At 33.8% G+C, this 23225-nt stretch overlaps 1 protein-coding gene across 1 annotated transcript; it reads right to left on the bottom strand.

The window, feature by feature from the left end:
* Window positions 1-4387: 4387 nt before the first annotated feature.
* Window positions 4388-23189, bottom strand: LOC138129382 (uncharacterized). Its single transcript, XM_069045670.1, has 7 exons — window positions 23154-23189; window positions 21677-21779; window positions 19212-19398; window positions 18515-19166; window positions 18290-18465; window positions 4701-5352; window positions 4388-4654 (listed from the first exon to the last, which is right to left on the bottom strand). The coding sequence occupies exons 1-7, from the start codon at window positions 23187-23189 to the stop codon at window positions 4388-4390; spliced, it is 2073 nt and encodes a 690-aa protein (XP_068901771.1).
* Window positions 23190-23225: the final 36 nt, after the last annotated feature.

Raw genomic sequence — 23225 nt, 5'->3', positions numbered from 1 at the left:
TGAATTTATACTTTTAATTGCTGATGTGGTTAATACTCGTACTTTTTGATGATTCTTTTTGCTCAAGAATTGTTAAATACTTCGTCAGCACCAATTTATCTCACTGTTTTTGATTCAAACTCACAAAAACACTATCTAACAAACGTGGACTGATGAAGGAATAGACCCACACGCGACGTTGCCAGATTTCTAACTTCACGGCTTGTAAGTAGAGATGGCTGTGGTAGTTCACTGTTTGGTTTTTCAAAAAGAACACACAAAATTTGTAAGTTAAGGCTCTCTATCAGTACCGAAAATGTATACGAGAAAACACTAATTTTTTGTGCGTAAATAACTTTAATTTTCAATTCTAAAGGGAGATCGATATCTCTACAGGATGATAAAGTTGTTTTTTAAAATTTCATTAAAAAAAGTTGACTATTTTTCATTAATTTTAGTGTTAGAAGTATCACTTTTTTTCACTTAGTGAAAAAAAGTTACGACGTCAGCAACTTTTTTTAACTGCTCGGTTTTAATACATGAATGAACGATATACGTATTCTACAAGTGATTTATCAAAATGAAAATTGAAATAACGATTAGAACAATTAGTAACATTCAACCCACCTTTCTTTAGTCCACTAGTAATTTCAGGATCTTCATCTGAATCACTCATTTTCACTTTTCTTGAGACTGACATAAAAGTGACAAATTAATTTTAAAACAATAAAGATATAACGTTTTCTTAGTTACCACAACCGGCCACCGCACTTGACCAAAGTGGAAGCACAAATTACAGTGAAAATAGGTTTTGATTTATGAAATTTAATTTTTTTTTATAGACAACTCGTGTTAGCGTGCTTTTTTTCATGCGTGTGGATTATTCAACTCGTCTACGACTCGTTTAATAAACTTCCACACTTATGAAAAAAAGTTGCACTTCTAACACTCGTTGTCTAAATAACGATTCTATGTCTGAACAGGCTAATTGTTTTTAAATTTTGATCCGAACACCTTAAAAAACACAATAATTGAAAAACTTTAAATACATTTTTCTCCAAACCTATTTCTTTGCCAATTTCAGACTTACACCAAAATGACGAGCATGTTACGAACTAGGTCTGTATACGTTTACTTTTTTAGTAAATGGGATATAATTCTCTGTATTTAAAAATAATGAATCGAAGCAACGTAATATTGTCCGTTTACTCTAAGGTTATATTGGGGCCGTAAAAGTAGTTACCTCCTAATAAGCTGCCCCTTTGTGTGGGTTTCAGAAGCCACGCGCCCCTGCAATCAAATCAAATTTTAAAAGCTGTTGGGTGGATGTACAAGGTCCGGTTTAAGGAAGAATGTTTAGTTTTATTATTTTCTGAACCGAAGTATATGGTACCCTGATTAATTCACTGGTCTCCTTAATAGGATTAGAACACCCCTTGTGACTAGACCTTCACAGCTTATTTTTCAACATAATCTCCAAAAACGAAAATTTATAAATTGCAATTCATATTTCGACAAATTTGCCTCAGTGCCACTCTGAACGAAACAACCAGCCGGGTTTACCTGCTGTTTACAATCACAAAATGTTTTCTATTGTAGACAAATCAACTTTTACACAATGGAATAATTCTACGGCCCCAATATAACCTTAGAGTAAACGGACAATTATAACTTTTGCATCGAAAAATACCTTTTCGAGGGGTGATTTATGAGCCCTAATAATTTATATTGCCCCCTGGAGAGCGGTCGGACTCGCCGACTCGCTGCTGCTTTAAATAGACACAGACTTACCAATTCTGTTTGCCGATTTTGTCTACAAATACTTCGACTGCGTCTGTGTTTAAAATTTTGTTTCATACTGTCCGGTACATGTTCGATTACATTATCAATAGAGCCCAGATGATTAGGCATTAAAAATCGGTAATATAGGCAGGCAAAAAGGCAGTAAAAATTCGAAGATTTACAAAAATTAAATGCTGCTATAAGCATTATTGTTTCAGTTATTAGAATACACGAAAGATAATTTCCAAATGTGCATTAATACTCGAATGCAGATTCGGTAAGAAAATCGTAACGACACAAACCCTAAAAAGAAGTAATCCATTTGTGTTTTAAATTTTGATTATTATCAATATCAAGTTGTAACATGACATATTTAGCCGTGACAATCAAAAACAAGATAGTGAATATTGATATGAAGAGATGTAACCTGTGTTTCAACCTGTGCTTATTGGCGCGTGGAGTTCCAGTATCGACATACGATTTCGGATTCAGGGATAATTTATGACAAATTAATTTGATCGCTCTTTATAAGATCACAAAATTCCAAATATATAATTCTTCTCGGAATTTTTCCTAATCTGGCGTGTCCAAATTACCTGCCCCCTGGCTGTTTCGTCTAGCTAAAGGATAATTATTGGACGACACCGTTATTCATCCCCGTTTCAGGTACAATCTTGAATATAAATACTCGTAGGCTGTGTTTGTTTATATTTCCATTTATTTTGACTGCGTCATAGTGACTGGAAGTTGAGTTAGTATAATGTTTTTATATTAAAATTATTTTCACTTATAACTCTTTTTCTAGTATTTTTCTAATCGACCGTCCTCTTTGATGCCTAGGATCCACTAATTTCGAAAGTAAAGCCCGAAAACGATTTTTTCTACTGGAGTTTGGAAAACTTTAACATTGTAATACTAATTTGAGTTAGGAAAAGTGAGAAATTTCCTACTAAGGGCGGAATAGTCTATGAGGAGCAAAAATGAAGTTTTATGTGCTGCGGCTGGTAGATTGGCTGCCGAACGCAGTGAGGCAGACAAACCAGCCAAAGCACATAAAACCATTTTTGCTCCGAATAACATATATTATTTTTTCTTCAAACCTTCATAACAAATTATTTAAGCCATGTTAAGAAACCAGGTAGGAATTTCAAATGATTTAGCTAGTTTACTTTACAGCCGCTCATCAGCGGAGATAATAACTTCACGGACGCCCTCAGCGGAGATAATAACTTTATCTGCCGCTCGTCAGCTCGTTAGATGCCATGACAATGAAGTGACACTTTAGCATTATCAATGCAGCAGGATAATGTCATAATTTACGGACGTTTAAAGAAAAATAATATTTCAACACTAAAAGTTCAATTTTGGTCGTTTCCTGGGATATGTAACGTAAAAAGTGGTATTTAATTGAGAGAAAAGCTTAAACGCCTTCACAATTTTTCATTACAAAATTGTTTCTCTATGGTAACGAAAGCAGAACAATTTTGATTTCGCTTTTTAATTTAGAAAGAATTAATAGAATATTAAAAATATCCAAATTTTATGTATTTTCCAAACTCCAGTAGAAACAATCATGTGTGCAATACGTAGGAAATCCATTTTTTCCGTACACGGCATGTCTAATACGGAAAAAAATTACATTTCTTAACTTATTGCACAAATAGCTATTCCATAATTTCACACCAAAATCTATTGCCTTTTTTAATTATACATTATTTTACATCCAAATTTATTTTCTCTTTTTCTTTCCAAATTTTCTAGCCGTAAGTCGAATTGATCGTTCTCTATACCATTCAGGATTTTAATTGTGTCCTTGAGTTTTTTTTTTTTGAGACGTTACCTTTCTGTTTTCATAGATTCTTAATATATTCCATTTTTTATTTTCCTATACATATTACCATTATTTAAACTCTAAGTATTTAAACTTTGCACAAATGTCTCAAATAAAGTACTGTTTACAAAATTATCAAAACAATTCCCCTTAACTGGTCACTGCTTTTATTAAAAATATCTAACACACTTTGAATGATCTCCCAAGATATGGTTTGATGCATTTGAAATATCGTTTCTCAAATTTTCAGTTTTGCATGAAGGAAATTGCTGTTCTAAATTTTTAAATATTTGTACGTAAGAAGTTTTTAATATTTATATGTGCCTTTGGATTTTTAGATATATAGTTTATTGAAAGAATTACGGAGAATATGGTTTCGACTTTCAATTTTTTATAATTAAACAAAATTTAAGAACAGCACTATTTATAACTAAACGCTGTTTAAAAATCAAAAAACCATTGTGGTGCAAATAACACACAGTTTAGTATTTTTCACTGTGTTGTTTTGGAGCTCGTAACGTAATAGTACGCTGTTTACCTGCATGCCAGTATTTACAAAACATAATTACAGAGCCAAAAAATAAAATTATTTGACCTTGAAATGTTCAACCCAACGTGAATAATGTATATTTCACAAATTTTATTTTCCTACTTATAAATTTAAACCACATTCTAGGGAAAAGTGTGGAGGGTGCCAAAGATTTTCAAAAAACGATGATATCCGAGTTCTTTTAGCAGCTGGATATTTATTAAATTTGTACACAGTTTATGCAAAGATTTTTGCATGTGTTGCATTTACAGCGACTTAAACTGAATCATGACAAGAAGAAAAGTGGTGATGGAATTTAAAATGCTGAAAATTGTGGACCTGTCGATGGAAAAGTACCGAGCGGCGGTAAATTCTGGCATACTTTGAGAAACACTTTTGGTAAAGATGCACATATCATTTTCCGTGAAAGTGGACTCAGCAATGTAGGTTTGCATCTGGTAACAGTACGAAAGCAACTCCTCGAATTCCTTTCTTATAATGTCGCACCATAGAATCAAAGCGAAGATGCCAATCTGCAAAAAAAAGTGAAACTGGTGTTTCAAAATCAGCAAGACTTACCCAGAATAACAATACGAAAAAAAATTGAGATGCTGTTTGCCAGTAGTTTTTAGAAACATTCTTGATGCTATCAACTCCTTTAATCGCATCATCCAGGTAAATCAAACCCCTCAAGGAGCCAAAGAAAATGTTGAGAAGAATGGCCCAACCGAAGATGTCGTTGAAATGATCGACTGTTTCTTTAAGAACTAAAAGATTTCGTTTGACTTTGAGTAGAATCAAGTTTGAAAGTTGTTTTCGTGCTAGAGTAAGGTGTTGGTTTAATAAGAATTTTTGATACTTGTATCGCGACTGTATCATCTTCAAAATGACACAAGCCAAAACTGTGTTAAAAAATTGTGAATAAACTTGCAAGCTCTCGACACAGAAGCCCTGAATGAATTTTACACCTACAACGTCTATCCAAACGTATAACGTGTAAATATTCATGGCGAAATATATGGCATTTGATGCAAAAAATATCCAATAGAGAGATCTTTGATTGTTCACTTCACACTCGACTCTTTCCAGATTTCGTATCAGCAGCGACCATTGTTTTCTCTTCATCAGTCCGACGACAATCACAGTGTAGAAACCGTAAATGAGTAAGTCGACTTCTAGAAGTATTCGCAAAACTGCAGGTATCAAAGTCAATCTTGAATAGACCGACTTCCTGGATATAAAAATTATGATTGCACAAATGCAGTAAAAAAGAAACATTGCAATTATATATAATTTTCGTGGCACGCTAGTGGTCACATTTTCGATTTTTGGTGGTGTCAACGCTAATAAACTTCCAAAAGAGAAAATTGTTTTTATTGCTCCCAAATCCATGACTCTTGATCAAAAGGGAACCACTGAACTACTGTAGGCTCTGATATAAATATGTTCCGGAAACATAATAGTTGTATAAATACAATTAGAACCAACCCTACGGGGCTGTTGTCGGGCGATATTTTGTCAATAATGGAATAAGGAAACATTAATGACGCGAGTGCTTTTTAGAAGAGTTAAACTTGTGTATTGATTTTGAAATGTCATCAACTGGCATGAAATAGTTGTTTACATTACAAATAGGGTAGGCTACATTTTACAGCGCCAGATTGAAACACGACCGCGAAGCAGGAGTGTTTTAACAAAAACCGAACAATGTAAAATGCCTACCGCATTAGTAATGTATTAATTTTTCGGCCGACGACAGATGACTTGTTTTCTCAAATTTAAAATTTGTTAATAATTTTGCATTTGTTTATTACCTGTTTATTATAGTGAGAATGAAGCAAGCAGCAGCTATTTGTTTGTGGTAGCTTTGGTAAATAAACAAGGTGGCTTTGCATGTGGAGGAATACTGATTAACTCAAGGCATTTAATAACTGCTCATTGTGTGAAGGGGTTCGTATTAATTAATTTTATTTTAATCTACCACATAAAATTGAATCATTTTAGAACCGGCAAAGTAGTTGTTGGCAGGAATGACCTAATAAGGAACGGAAAGAATTATTCTGTAAAAGATTTCGTAAGTCATCCGAATTACACTAGACTACCTAGCCCAGCAAATGACATAGCTGTTATAATCTTATCGGAAGATGTGTCAGAGGTAACAGAATTCCCAAAAAGAGCCACAGCTGAACTGGACGATTATGACACTTTTTGCAAAGCGCTGGGTAAAGGATCCAGTAGTTTTCTTGGTAATCTCTCAAGGAAGCTGAAATTGTGGTACTCCCAGAACTCTAACGTTTTATGATAGGATTGATAGGCAATACTAAAAACGAGGAGATTAGTATTTGACACCTCCTAGTGAGAAGCGGAACACTTCGTCCAAGAGAGACTACCTGGTACCGTCTGCCCTCTTTCTAAATCCAGAGTCCCCAGGGTAAATACCCACTCTTAAAGGTCTATTTATTTACGGCCATTTCCTAATTCTTTGTTAAGCTGTTTAACTTCATATTCAGCATAACAGACCAGACATTATTATTTTAAATAAACAACAAAAAGCAAGCATATCTTTTAGATATAGCTGTTCCAAAAATTTCGATTTTACCATTTATAATTTCAGCAACAGGAATAGTACCGCAATCTCTTTTTAAAAATTTAAAAATTTTGGACTTAGAGAACACATTGGTGGTTGAAATTCAAAAAGGTATATTATTATACTCATGTCACATCGTGAGGAAATTCCTTAACATTGACACAGAACATAAAACACAAAAAAGTCAAAATGTGGAAGCGAGACGCCGGTAATTATGTTGATAAGCACTGCACTATTACTTGATAGTATTATCCGTAATAGTGTATGTACTCCGGCAAAATTGCCGTGCCGCCGGGTGGAGGTGGGATACGAAAATTGCCTATCATAAAACGTTAGAGTAGTGGGAGTACTGTAGGTTACGTCAAACCGATACCCCATTCTAAATGCCAAGATGAATGGAAAAAATTCTCGTCAGATTTCGAAGTTGCGGAGAAGACAATTTGTATCTTCAGTGACGATGCAGCAGTTTGTATGGGAGACAATGGAAGTCCATTGCTCTGTAATGAAGAAGGAACGGATGTTGTATCGTACCTGAGACCATGTGGAATAGGAATTCCGGACTATTCACACAAGTCTACTTTTTTAATGATTGGATTGATTCCGCCATCAACGACAATTAGGTTTTTCAATTGTTTTTAGTTTACTCATTAAATTCAGGTGACACGGTAATATGTTTTCCTTAATAAAATTACATTAAATTTGTAATTAATGCAATTACTTTTATTAGAAAGGGTTTTCCCTTTAACAAACTTCTAGTCTCAAGTAATACAATGGCGGCCACGAAATTTTTGCCGTCACTTTTATGATGTACTATTGGGAGCATAAAAAGTGGAACATCAAATTTCTGTCAGTTTTGAAAAATTCGATGTAGTTCAAGCTTAATTGTCAATTTGCCTTTGATTATTTTCAGCTATAATATAACTACTGTTATGATTATTTATCGATGATATTATGAGTGAAATTGAGCTGGAGAAATGTTCTGCTTCAATTTCACGAATTTAATATCATCGATGGTTAATCATACCACGTGTTATATTCGATGAGACAATATAATGAATGAAAGACAAAATTATTCATTTATTTGTCAAACTGACAAATTTATTTCAATCAAAAATCGTAACGACGAAAGTAAATAAGATAATTATTTTTTTATTTTTTATTATCGCTGTGATAGCCATGCAACTAAGGACTTTACGCGTTTTCATTGGATCTTGGATCATTCATGATCACGTGATACATGAATTATATTGTTATAGAAATTTGACATTTTTCTAGCTGACAGTTTAAAAATTTATTTTATACCTACTAATATTGTCCTTTTCCAAATGCCTTCTTCTTTCGATAAAGGTAGATTTTGATTGGAACTTTGCATTAAATAAGTAATCACTATGTGCTTAGGTACTGTTACAATTTCAATTTCGCGGCAAATCGTAAATCGTAAAGGTTCGCGAACATTCCAGAACGGGCTCTCGGACCCTGACTTCCGGTACCGGCCGCGACGAATTTGCGAAAGAAGGGTCAAAAGATATAAAAGGTGGAACCGACGCCATTTTCTGGGGCTTCACCACCGTGGCGCCGAGTGTATGTGTTTGTGTTTATAAGGGGGAAATTAGGGGGTGCTTTCCCAGTGCAACAGGTGTTGGCGATCCCGTGGAGGAAGTCCGTGTCGGCTGAAGAAGACGTCCAGAATGTACTCCAACCAAACGCTGCAGTAAGCCATTTTGTCGCACTTGTTTGCTTTATAGCACTTGTCGCTGCGCTCCTCGTGCTCTAAAAAACGCGTGCGACAAAATGATGTCTTATAAAGCTCGTATAATAAATAACTTTTTTTTTTTATTTTGCACCTTTAACACAGTCATTATAAATAACACTCAAACGGGTTTCGAAAAGGAGTTCTTTTCGATACGCGTTTCAGGAACATTTACTTAAATTTTTAATGTTGGCAGTGACTCACAGTGAGTTGTTGCTACGTGATCACTGATCAGTGATCACTGCGCTTCACGACACTTTAAATTCAAAACTTGCATTTGTTCGTCTAGTTACCAGTGCCACCAACCTTTATATTTGCCAAATATAATTTTCCTAGTATTATGTTGTAAACTTTTTTTAAACTTAAAATTTAAAATAGGGGCAAAATAGACAAAATATTGTATTACACTCGTTTTATAAGCCATTTTGTCGCACTTGTTTGTTTTATAGCACTTTTTGCTTCTAAAAAAAACGCGTGCGACAAAATGGTGTCTTATAAAACTTGTATAATGAATACTAGGTATCCATTTACTTTCTTTCATTCTTCTTTCATTCAAAGTATTACTTACACCAAATGGTTGAACAAGAAGAAGATATGAAATGTAAAAGAATTCTGTTAACGGCCAGAAAGAAGCAGGGTATTGTTAATTATTATTTGGAAAGAAGAGAATTCATTCCATTAACATAACCAAACTTTTCTTGTTGACGTTTTTATAACCAGATTTTGTGTATGGCAACTGAAAAGGTATCTCACCATAGGTACATTCCAAAAAAAAAATCAAAAATTTGACACTGACAGTGCGGGAATTTAATAAACGGGTAGTAACTATTTTGTTCGACACTGTCGGAATTTGAGAATTTTCTTCTGTGTGAACGGATTTTGATAAATGTCACAACTTGTCAAAACGAAACGTCAAGCTACTTTTAATGATTTTAAACGATTTGGAGTCTTTAAGGGGCTCGTCGAACAAAATAACCTTGTATTTGGCTCGTTCGTGTGTAAATTGGGCTTTATTTTAATTTTTGTAAACTAAATTAAAGTAACTATGCACACATTAATTTTAAAATAACTGTAAAAAGAGTAAATTAACCGTGCGTGCCACCGCTGTTGTAAATATCCCCCAAAAATTTACAACATCGGTCGGCCAAAACAGCTTGGCGGGTGACGCAGTGGACTGAAATCCCTCCCACTAGCGGAGCGCACTTGTTTGTTGGGTCTGGAAGTGTTTAGATTGTGTACGAACGGGCGAAAATCAGCGCTTCAAGCTTCAAAGTGAACAGCATATCCGGGCTGTTTTGAGCAGATTTGCTTCGTTGAGTGTACCGTATCTACAACCGTAGCCATATCCTTGTCTTACAGAGACTCGCTCGTTTCCTCTTGTGCGCATTTCATCCGCCAAGCTATTCTGGTCAAGCAGTACCTTAAGGGTAGGGTTTACCTGATGAAAATTTCCGAATTCGTGTAGTTTGGGTTGCAATATTTGAAATGAAACAACCGGCTCTTCAGTTCGCCTAATTTTACCTGAAATGTCTAGGTACCTGCCAGAACCAGCCGGAGGCGTAGTTCATAATCCTCAAATGTCATTACTAAGCTTTTAGATATTTTCGTCTCCCAAACCAACCAGTGTTCAAATGTGAATTTAGTGGTAAAATCCTACGTACATAATAGCCGTTCACGATTGTTTTAAACACGCAGCAGGCCAGGATATTTTTTTGTTAGATTGGCGTCAGGTCCTGTCATATGACGTTTCGTTTTTAAATATTCGCAGTGTTGTCAATTTCGTCATTAATTTAGTTAATAATAATTTACCCAGAACTGCCCTACAAATATGTATGTTTAATTTCAATTAAAATTTTACGATTTTTGTTTCTAATGCGTGCAATTGTTTAAAAAATGTAATAACTTCGGAGCATACAGCAAAATATACAGTGAGCGGCAAAAGTATGGAATAAATTCATTAGAAATTAAACAAATTTTTTTTCAAAAAAATCTTTATACCACCATAATGTACAATATAAACGTACTCTACAAATTAAAGGAAAAATAATAAATATACAAAACATAAACAGAATTAATAAAAAAGCAGAAAAGACCTGAGAAATTGTTTTTTTGTAATATACAAAAGCACCAAACAAAAGTAACAAAAATGTGAGAGTTGCATTTCCAAGTACCTATACAGGTAACTAATGACTTTTTGGAATTAATGACTTGGATTAATGACAGTGCAACCTCGTTAATCCGAATCCCAATAAATTTAATTAATTCTTCCATAATTCGCAAAAGTTTTTATTTATCATTGTGTACATTATAATCCGAATTCGTCTGATTTCGTTACTCCGCGTTCATGAAAACTCACGTCCAGACGCAACTAAATTTTAAAATTCAAATTTTTGAAACAAATCTAAATTTTCAACGCAGTGAACGTGTTGCTAGGTAACTAATAGAAAACAGTTTATTTACGTAACACAATAGTTATTTACATTACCAGATGCGTAAGTGAACTTTTTTGCCAAGGAGGTAGTTCAAGACCCGAGGCGACAGCCGAGGGCCGTGAAACCTCCGCGGTGAAAGAAGAAACTTGCGCATCGTGTATTGTATTAAATTTTTCCTACTACGAAGCACCAACATTTTATAATGTTAAAAAAAAATAGCAAAAATCGTGCCGTATCGCGACCGTCCTTGGATCTTGGAAGTAAAAACTAAAGTGAAAAGTAAAAGTGTGTTTACCAGTTGGGGAAGCCGAAAAATATAACCATATTCAGGCAAACAATTTTCTGATGTTTGAAAAATTACAAATTCAACAAATTATTTTCTAAATGGCCGAATAGGCATTTGAGTTTGGTCATACACAGCTTACCATTGAAGCGAGTTCTCGATTCGCATTTCTAGTTTAGGAAAAACGAATTAATACTGCCCATAAACAGATAATTGTCTTTTCATTTTTCTTTCTTCTTTAAATTACTACTTTTAATCTACCTGTTGATGATAAATATTTAAACTGCTTTAATTGATTTCCTGCTTCATTAGCTTAAAATATTAATAAACTCATTTATAATGTAATTCAAGGAATTTTCTACTCGTTGTTCGTCGCTCAAATCTACTTCCTTTTTCTGGCAGCGAACACAGCAAACTTAATCAATAATGCACCGGTATTCTTACAATACGTAATACTTGTCCAAAAATGACACAACTTGTTCATGAAGTTTTTCTTTTAGACCGAATTCGTAATAATCATCATTTCTTTATGATGAGATCAAACAGAGAATCACAAGAAAATCCAGACGAATAAATAGGTTTGTGGCAATTAATACCTACATCCTAATTGTGACAGGGACTACCTCTCACCTTCTGTCCCATAATCTCGCAGAGATGTTTAATAAGTTAACAACGAAACCGACAAAAGCGAGTAAACTGATTTGACAGTGAAAATTCCTTATTTGTAACGCCATCGCCATGCAGAATTTTTCTTGAAAATTGAATCCTGTTTTCGACACAATCTACAATGTAGCTTTCAGCTGTAGGTACTTGAAGACCTCCAGCCTCTTTGTCTTTTCAGTCCAAGAAAGTCCTCACCTTTATTATTTAACAATTACTACGTATACATGCAGCCGTTAGTTCGGACTATGCTAATGCGTTCTAACGTAGTCCACTTTAAGTTCACCGTATATATCCACTCTTTAGTTCGGATATAATGTTCTGGTAAAATCATGTTGCCAACTTATCACCAAAATCACTAATAAACAATCATATCAACAATATTACAATTGCCCATGAAGTATCAACAAAACAACAACAATAATAATGCAGCACAAGTGACGCTATTAATTCTAACCTCAAATTTCATAACAGTAATTTTATCTTATAAGCACAGATTATAGCATGTTTGTTGTAATATAAAGGAAATAGTTATTTTTGTTGAAAAACGGAAATCTACACATGAACTTGCTCCACAGACCAATAACGAATCAAGACTGTTAAAGTCCATATAAAACCTAGGAGACGTGGGCGATGCTAGCGCAACCCTAACGTGAGGCCGAACTAAATAACCGTATTCAGTCGACGACGAATCGGCTATTTACGTTGTCAGCGGGAAATTTTATTTATTCAAATGGGAAATATATTTGAGAAAAATATAGATTTACAATCACGGAATAATGGATGATGATGGATTGCTATTAACCAATGCACCATCATTGGTCGTTACCACAATTTCCCATAATTGGCAGTTTGCTGTGATACAATATAATACCAAGTTGTTCTGCTATGGATTGAAAAAATTTTGCTGTTACACCGTCCACGCTCGACAATTACGAAACCAGCTTTTGGCAAAGCACTTATAATTTAATGGTGTTTTTGTTTTTTACTGCAGGTTCAGGTATTTCTCTTTACTACAGAGCACCTGCCTATACAGCCTGAGTTAGCTAAAACACACATTTTTTTAGGATTCTATTATAAACCTGTTAGGAGATATTAATTAAAACAAGACGTCAAAAAAAATTTTTTTTTGTGCAAATTTATACCTCTTTATATTCAGTTAAAACAAGATTTTCTTTTAATAACGTTACTGCATTTGTTTTGGTAAAAATTAAACAAATTTGCTCAAAATAATCCCTTACTCTCAAGAATTATTACAGCAATGTTGCTCATTTATTCAAAACAGAAGACAACAGGATCACTACTTCACTCTGTTGTGAATGCAAATGACAACATGGCTAGAATAATTCTTGGGAATAAGGGATTGTTTTGAGTAATCTGTTTAATTTTCACCAAAACAAATGCACTAACATTATTTAAAAAAAATCCTTCTTCAACGGAATATAAAAAGGTACAAATTTGTACAAACAATTTTTTCTTGCCGTCTTGTTTTAATTCATATCTCCTAACAGGGTTATCATAGAATCCTAAAAAAACCTGCATACATTGAGACGACACCACACATTAAATTTACCACAAACAATTTTCGAATTATTCTTTAGTTTCTTTTTTATACGACTGACCTCTTTTAGCTGACTCATGCTGTATACTATAGGTATAACCCAATACAACTGGTTTTGTGGGTATTTACAGACGTTGTTCGCTATGTCCATAACGTTTACACACTGGTGGTGGTGATAATAATACAAAAAGCCAAGTGGTTCAATTTGATATTAAATCAGAAAGAAAGCTTTTATGATATGAACCAAGAGAGTGAATCCTTACAGAAATCTTATTATCTGACCTTCATACTGGCACAAGCATCATTTTGTGTTGTTATAAGTTCTATGTTTTACATTTGTTATGTCAGTTACAACTTATACCAGTCAATTTTACTCTACTTGACTGAATTTCCAGTTTTCAGTTTTACACGCAATTCTTCTTCATCATGTTCTATTGTGTGGTCGTCAAAATGCTACGGGCGAGATATCAGAAGACTTTGTCAAGTCGAGTGTTCAGTTCCTGTGCAGCAAATTTAAATGAATTAAGAATTTTGAAAAAGAAGATCTTCACACTCAAACAAACCGTTGACATATTCAACGACATTTTCGGCGGAACGGTTCTTTTAAACATACTTTTCACTTCATCGAAAAGTATTGTTTATTTGGATGGCATTCTCAAGACTCAAGATGAATCTGCTCAGTTTAGTTCCACTTTTAATATTTTTCTTCACGTAATTCAACTTCACAGTGTTGGTTCTAATGTGGGTGAGTAGATTTGTGGAGTTTATGTAAAGCGGATTGAAAGATTTGTTTCACAGAGTATGGTACTGCAAGGAACATTCTTATGCGAAGCCATCTTAGAAGATTTTGATCAGGCTCTGCGAGATTTATATAAATCCAAGCTTGTCCAAACAGATCTAAAGTGGTGTAACAGAGAGTTTCCGAAACTGGTACAGCTGTTTTTAGATAATCGACCTAAATTTACAGCCGATAGATTTTTCATCATCAACAGGTCTACGATCCTTCATCTCATAAATTCCATAATAACTTTTGTGATTGTGTGTATCCAGTTCAAGAATTACATTATTTTCATTTGATTGTTATAGCCAGATACTGTTGCAATTAAGTAATTAAAAAATACCTAAATATTGCAAATTGTTTCTTAAATTCATGGTTATATTTATAAATACTTTCTCAAGATATCTGACGAGTGACGTGTTATACATGATTGTCTTAGTAAATGTGGCTTAGTAAATGTGCCACAAGCTTCAAAACATGAGGGAGACTAGTATCGCCAATAGGTAGCGCTGCTGGCGGTAGTGGAAATCTGTCTACCATATATAGTTTGTTTAACGTTGGGAGCCTGGCGGCACATCCAAAATTTGTATGGGTTTTCAACGCCAACTACGATGGTACAATAATTTATAATGACCCTGTACAACGTTAACAAAAAATCAAATGAGAGCAGGCGTTGCAAATTGTCGGTCATGTCGTAGCGGAATTCTATGCAAATAAGCATTCAATTCATGGGCGTAGACAATTTGTGGTCTCAAACGCTACTTTATAATTGTACATTTTATTCATATTATCTGATAATGGAGACAATGTATTAAATAAACAAAAGCAACATTTTACATTTGTAAGAATCGGTAATTTACCAGTTTTACTGTCAAACGCAACCCCACTGTTAAGCAGATTGTACGGTTAAATGTCAAAGAAACGTCAATTTTAAAGCAACGGTGTTGTTAATCTTGAAAAATGGCCCAACCGGGTTTTATTATATTTAAAAATAATGCATGTAATACCCAAAGCATAAAACGTAATCCTGACAATTAAAGGATTATTTTGATGTAAAAACTTTTAGGTACATTAGACCCGGTAGTTAATACGATTAGTTTTAACATAACTACTTTACCGCTCGATATTTCAAAACTAAGTGCTTGACACATCAGTGCAGAACAGACCCCAGTTATTGATTTGTCACCGGTGACCTAAATTCTTTTCGAAAGCGTTTAGATTTAACGTTAATTGTTAATTTGTTTTGATAGTTCGGTAAATAAAATTATATTGGATCTCCTGTGTTATTCTTATTTGTCGACATTTAGGGATAAGTGGCGATGGGAAAACATTCCACAGCTGTGACAAATTATTTTGTAAACCGTTGCAGACGATTTTCGGTGGATGAAGTCAAGAAAAAGTTAACCACACAGTGGAAAGTTATTCATATGTCTTTCACTCATCTCCAACTATCTTGCTAAAGTAGACAATAAGCAAACCTTTTTGAAATATTAGAGGAAATATGTAATACTAAAAAATATCTCACAATGTTTACAAATTCATCTTAAACTGAATAATTACAATCAGAAATGTAATCATTACGTACAAAACACCGAACAACGTGGACTTGTTAATAGAAAAAAATCTTGCAGTATTAAATTCAAAACGATTTTGCCATAGTATGTCGGCCAGTGATTTGAAATTTTTGGAGCCATACAAGATATCCTCGTTTAAGCATGTTTCCAATTTACACGCCAGCATCAAGATATCTTCATATTCTTTCAATATGGAATCGCACAGAAATATATTTGCAAATACGCCGCACTAAAATAAAATCTTTAGTGACGCTCTTACTTAAAATGGACAAAATGTATCACCCAACATGTGGAAAGCACCGTCATTTGAAAAAACATGTTGAATATGTCACCTGAAGTATACACCAAATCGAAACTAATATCAATTTTCATAAAGATGTCGATGTCGAGAAGTGTCCTGATGGAGGTTGTGAAATATTTAAAAGTGTGGTCCAGCCAAAAATGTCATTGTAGATTTTGACTGCATTTTTCAAAATTAAAATATTGTATTTATTCCTCCTCACCATATTTAAATAGGAATGGTATTCCAACTTCTGTAACGACGCTTGAGTCAACAAATAATTTTGATATTTGAATCGCGACAGTAACATCTCCAGGATAGTGCAGCGCAAAGATGCGTCAAATAATTGCAGATAAGTTTCAGTGCAAACCATTGCGTTAGCCAGCACGGAATTGAAGTCGAGGAAAAATGAATCAACAGCATTTCCAGCTATTATTAAAGTTAAAATGACCAGTTGTGACATCACAATATAATATATCTTGAGTTCGTTCTTGTGACATTGAGTAGTTCCAAGACATTCTACCAACTTAATCAATTTGGTATGCTTGTAAAAATATAAGAATTGTGGAGGCAGTAGGCTGTAGTTGTCAAGATTGCCATGATCAATTGAGTAACACTTAGTCTCGAATAAACTGTCCTCCTGACGATTATATTGTAAAAAATATATGTGGTTAAGATGCCGAATAAGCAAAAACTGTTCATTTTCTGATCACAACTTAAATTTCTCTTAAGTTTTGCTGAGGGAGGAATTCAGAAAAAGATATTTCCGAATCGAAAAACCAGGTCAATTGCTTTTAAATCCATTTTCTAGAAGTTGAATTTAAATTGTTACAATAATATCTGCATCACCAACGTTCCTCATTGGAGGGTAGAAAGTTGTCAGTTGAAAGCTACACAGTTCAATGTCGTTGAATTAGAAATACATTATTTGTAAATATGTGGATACAAACACACTATACACAAATGTGATTTATTTTACTTTTTTCTTTTAAGTGTCCGATAAATTTTATTTTTCGCAAACAATCATAGATTGGTATCGGAATTATTTTTCTCCACGACTATTAAATTAATTTTTTGTACTCACTACCTTCAAAATGATATTTCGCGACCGCATAGTAGTGGGCGAAATCGATATTCGCGCACCACTATGCGTTCGCGGGCGCACTAGTGCTTCAAAAAAATCGAAAAAGCATTCACCTTTTTGAGCATTCTGAAAATAATTTGACTTCATAAGTAATAAACTCTGAGTTACAAAACGCCATTTATCCAATTTGGATGATAAAAATTTCGAAAGAGTGAAAATAATTCGCCATTAATTCGATGGACACTTTGGCAAGCGCATGGACAAGCGTCATCGTATTCACAAAGGGTATACCCACTTACGACCAATCAGACATAATGTTCGTTTCAAAAAATATTGTACGAACGTCGATGCGAGAAGACGTATCGGCACATTCGCGCAAATGAACCACTCGCTCCTTCGTCGCTCGTGCCTTAAATACGCGAAAAATATCTTCTGGCACTCATTTCGTAAATAACTATTTCAAACATTGGTGTTTTTTTTGTATAGTCGTGGGGAAAGGATAGTCTTTTACTCGCGTAAAATGGCTATTATTCAGGAAAATGAAAATTGCAACATGAGCCGTAGGCGAGACAATTTTTATACACTCATTGAAAAATGTAAAGGGCCTTCAAATAAATTTATATTTAGAGCAACCTATGGAAATTCAATTGTTAGCTACATTTTTCCAGCGTAGAAAATGACACAAGAAACGTCTGACAATTTAACGAAATAAAATTAGGTTAGAAAATATTTTTAATTCTCCCTATTCCCCATCCACGGAATATGACAATATGAAATTGAGGAAAAGCTAGCTCACTATGTACCCTGTGTAACTCCGGAGAATAATTGGTTACCTACAGAAATTACTTTACACTGTTAACAGAATTAGAATGTCGCCTACGCCTACTCTAAATATATATTTATTTGAAGGCCCGATACTATTCTTAACAGTTGATAATAAATGAATTAAAAAAAAATGTGGAGGGTGCCAAAGATTTTCAAAAAACCATGATGTCGGAGTTCGTTTAGCAGCTGAATAAAATAACATGTTAGGGCAAACTTTATTAAATTTGTACACAGTTTATGCAAAGTTTTTGCATGTGTTGCATTTAAAGCGACTTAAACTGAATCATGACAAGAAGAAAAGTGGTGATGGAATTTAAAATGCTGAAAATTGTGGACCTGTCGATGGAAAAGTACCGAGCGGCGGTAAATTCTGGCATACTTTGAGAAACACTTTTGGTAAAGATGCACATATCATTTTCCGTGAAAGAGGACTCAGCAATGCGGGTTTGCATCTGGTAACAGTACGAAAGTAACTCCTCGAATTCCTTTCTTATGGTGTCACACCATAGAATCAAAGCGAAGATGCCAATCTGCAAAAAAAAACCGTGAAACTGGAGTTTCAAAATCAGCAAGACTTACCCAGAAAATCAATACCAAAAAAATTTGAGATGCTATTTGCCAGTAGTTTCGAGAAACATTCTTGATGTTATCAACTCCTTTAATCGTATCATCCAGGTAAATCAAACCCCTCAAGGAGGCAAAGAAAATGTTGAGAAGAATGGCCCAACCGAAGATGTCGTTGAAATGATCGACTGTTTCTTTAAGAACTAAAAGATTTCGTTTGACTTTGAGTAGAATCAAGTTTGAGAGTTGTTTTCGTGCTAGAGTAAGGTGTCGGTTTAATAAGAATTTTTGATACTTGTATCGCGACTGTATCATCTTCAAAATGACACAAGCCAAAACTGTATTAAAAAATTGTGAATAAACTTGCAAGCTCTCAACACAGTAGCCCTTGATGAATTTTACACCTATAACGTCTATCCAAACGTAGAACGTGTAAACATTCATGGCGAAATATATGGCATTTGATACAAAAAATATCCAATAGAGAGATATTTTATTGTTCACTTCACACTCGACTCTTTCCAGATTTCGTATCAGCAACGACCATTGTTTTCTCTTCATCAGTCCGACGACAATCACAGTGTAAAAACCGTAAGTGAGTAAGTCGACTTCTAGAAGTATTCGCAAAACTGAAGGTATCAAAGCCAATCTTGAATAGTGCGACTTCCTGGATATAAAAATTACGATTGAACAAATGCAGTAAAAAACAAACATTGCCATTATATATAATTTTCGTGGCATGCTAGTGGTCACATTTTCGATTTTTGGTGGTGTCAACGCTAATAAACTTCCAAAAGAGAAAATTGTTTTTATTGCTCCCAAATCCATGACTGTTGACCCAAACGGAACTACTAAACTACTGAAAGCTCTGATATAAATATGTTCCGGAAATATAATTGCTATATAAATAGAATTAGAACCGAACGTACGGGGCTGTTGTTGGGCAATATTTTGTCAATAATGGAATAAGGAAGCATTAATGACGCGAGTGCTTTTTAGAAGAGTTAAACTTATGTATTGATTTTGAAATGTCATCAACTGGCATGAAATAGTTGTTTACATTACAAATACGGTAGGCTACATTTTACAGCGAGAGATCTTCTACTAGTAACAATTTGCGTCAAACATTGTTAATTCGTTGATTTGTGAGCAACATAACGAGGCTACTTTACGATACACAAATTATATAATTCGTCATGAAGGTGCTCAAAAAATTTACTGACAATTCCTTGCACGTTTGCGATCATAACCATAAGGTTTAAGAATGTATCTCTTGATGAGGTACATTGATATTATCAATACTATATTACCAAAATATGTTTATACGTTCAAATAGTGTCATTGTATGTTTGACATGTAAAAAGTCATTAAATAATTAAATATCCAGAAGTATCACCGGGTCTCCCTCCTTTAGATATAATAATTAATAACGGAGAGACTTATTATGAAAAACAAAAAAAAAACATGAATGTATATAACATTAATTTCAATTCGCGTGTTTAACGAAGACCATAGAAGTTTTACTTCAACCGTTCACTTATATGGGTGAGGCACACAGAATTTTTTCAATTGTTTTTAGTTTACTCATTAAATTCAGGTAACACGGTAATATGTTTTTCGTGTTCGTTTCCTGGGATATACAGGGTCTATCAGAACTGGCAGACCAAAATAATACGGTGAAATCGTCATCTTCTGGGAATAATAGGAAAAACATTTAAAAAAATCCATCCTCATTGGATTTTAAAATAAGAACGTTTTTAATTGACCAATCGTGTACATACCGAGCGATCATTTAAAAAATAAATCTAGTTTGCTTTGGAGCCTATGCTATAGCATGGTTGCCATAGGTAACACGCCGACTCGATTTATTTTTTAATTGATCGCACCGTATAAAATTACCTTAAAAAATTATATTAGTAACTATCGAAACAAATTTGATTGTTGCAAAAACATAATAATTGAATATTACGTCATAATAAATTATTTCTGACAATTACAATTAAAAAAAAACAAAAGAAAGAAAGTTGTAATTTTTATGTCTACAGAATATTCCTCAGATGAAGAATATTTACCATCTAAATATCCATGTAGTGACAAATCTAGAAATATAATACATAATTGGAACCTATGTAAAGAAGATCTTCAAGACGCAGGCCCATCTAATGCGAATAATTCCATAATTAAGTCTGATGTCAAAATAATTGATGAAAATTTTTGTGATATATGTCAACGTTACTTCAAAAATTTCAATGGTTTGAAAATTCACCTTTCAAGAATACATCCTACTACAAAAGTTACGCCTTTTAAGTGTTTTGAAGAAAACAGTCAAGATGTTCGTTTAAGAATCTCAACAAACCAAGTTTTAAAGACCGCAGAGGTAGATATTGATACCATAGTCTCTTCTCAAGATGCAAGATTGGATATTATTCCTATTATTTTTAATAACGCTGCTAACACAAATTATGGAAAGGACTCTCAATGTCTGATTTGTTATAAATTTTTTCGGGGCACAAATGGGTTAAAGCACCACACTAGAATTATGCATGGCAGTAATTTGAATGGTAGTAATTTGAATCCATCTGTAGATTTTTCTGATCCATCATCTATAGTTGGCTTAATTTCTAAATTACGCACTTCTACACCAATTTTGAATCGAATTCCTAAAGGTGCTCGTATTGCTGTAGCTGATGAGCTTTCAAATATTTTAATTTCGTGTATAAATGACAATTCTTTAGTCAAATGGCTTCGTTTATTGATTTTCCCATATTGTGTTCTACGTGTTCCTGAAAAATCTTTAAAGAAAACACAATCTTTATCATCTGCAGTTAAAATAAATCTTGAATTTTGGAAACGTAACAAAGATTTATCATCTCAATCATTATTTAATATTTACTTATCAAAATCAAAACCAACAAAAATTAATAAAAAAAAACAGGAATTAATAATATTTATAAAAAAATTGAATCCAAATTGTCTAATGGTGATTTAAGAGGAGCAATTCGTCTTTTATGTTCCCAGGACTCTCTAGCTCCAAATGATGACACAACTTTTTTAAAACTACAAGAAAAACATCCGAAGCCTCAAGAAAAAACAATTAAACCTAATATAATTGATGGACTTTCATCTTGTTCTTCTGTTACTTCAAATGAAGTTTACAATGCTATTATGTCTTTTTACCCTGGTTCAGCTGGTGGTTTAGACTCCTTGAAACCTCAACATTTAAAGGATTTAATTTCGGATAAACTTGGTTTATCATCTTCGAATCTTCTTTCTTCGTTGGCTAAAATTATTGATTTAATGTTTCTTGGTTTAATACCTTTAGAAATTAGTCAGATTCTTTATGGAGCCTCACTTTGTGCTCTTAGTAAAAAAGATGGAGGAATCCGTCCAATAGCTGTGGGTTGTACATTACGAAGATTAGCTGCTAAAATTGTTTGCACACGGATTTCTGAACAGATGGGAAATTTTCTAAATCCCTTACAATTAGGTTTTGGCACAAAATATGGAGCAGAAGCAGGAGCTCATTCAGCAAGAAACTATTTATCATACAGCCATTCGTCAGTTAAAGCTTTTTTAAAAATTGATTTTTTCAATGCTTTTAATACGATTTCTCGTACAGCTGTTCTATACAGAGCAAGTGAGCTAATTCCTGCTTTTCCGCCTTATCTTACTCAATGTTATTTTGGTCCAACAATTTTGTCATATGGAAATAAAATAATACTTTCTGAAACAGGTGTTCAACAGGGAGATCCTTTGGGTCCTGTTCTCTTTTGTCTTGCGCTTCATCCTGTGATTAAATCTTTAAAATCAGAATTTAATGTTTGGTATTTGGATGATGGAGTTTTAGCAGATGATTCTAGTATTGTTTTTAATGATTTTCAAAAAATTATTGAGTTATCTTCAAAAATAGATTTATCACTTAATTATAAGAAATGTGAACTTCTAATAATTTCTGATAATACGACAATAAAGTCGAATTTATTAAATGATTTCAGTAATATAGCCCCTGGAATTTCACTTCAAGAGTTCGACAACATTTCTCTTTTGGGTTGTCCTTTAACGAATGGTGGTATCAGTAAATCAATTAAAGAAAAAATTAACACCTTCAAACGTTTTTCTAATGGTTTAAAATTTTTACCTTCTCATTCAGCTTATTTTCTCTTAAAAAATTCTTTATCAATACCTCGAATGACTTACTTATTGCGTTGTTCCCCTTGCTGGAGATCTAATGACGATCTTATTGAATATGACACTTTTTTAAAACAAACTTTGAAAGATATCTGTAATTGTAGTTTCAATCAAAATTCTTGGTCTCAATCTACTCTTCCAGTATCTTTGGGAGGTTTAGGATTCCGCAAGTTGACATCTTTATGTTACTCCTCTTTTCTAGGCTCCATACATGGAGTTGCAAAATTACTGCTTACAATTTTACCTGCCTATATCTCTCAATCGTCAGATACAGTCCTTGTTGAAGCTTTTTGGTCAAAATTAAGTAGGAAGGAACCAATTAATAGCGTTTCACAACGTGACTGGGATATGCAAATTTGTCTTCGCAATTTGGACACTTTATCGTCTAATACAGAAAATCTTCGAGATAAAGCACGTTTACTTGCTACTCAACAAAAAGAATCTGGTGCCTGGTTGAATTGCTTACCTTCATCATCTCTTGGAACTCTTCTGGACGACTCATCTTTTCGTATAGCCGTTGCATTACAAACGGGTCAAC

The sequence above is a fragment of the Tenebrio molitor genome, chromosome 4, assembly GCF_963966145.1.
Source record: "Tenebrio molitor chromosome 4, icTenMoli1.1, whole genome shotgun sequence".
Taxonomy (NCBI): domain Eukaryota; kingdom Metazoa; phylum Arthropoda; class Insecta; order Coleoptera; family Tenebrionidae; genus Tenebrio; species Tenebrio molitor.
The sequence above is the reverse complement of the archived record's forward strand: the minus strand, read 5'-3'. Positions and strand labels throughout refer to the sequence as shown.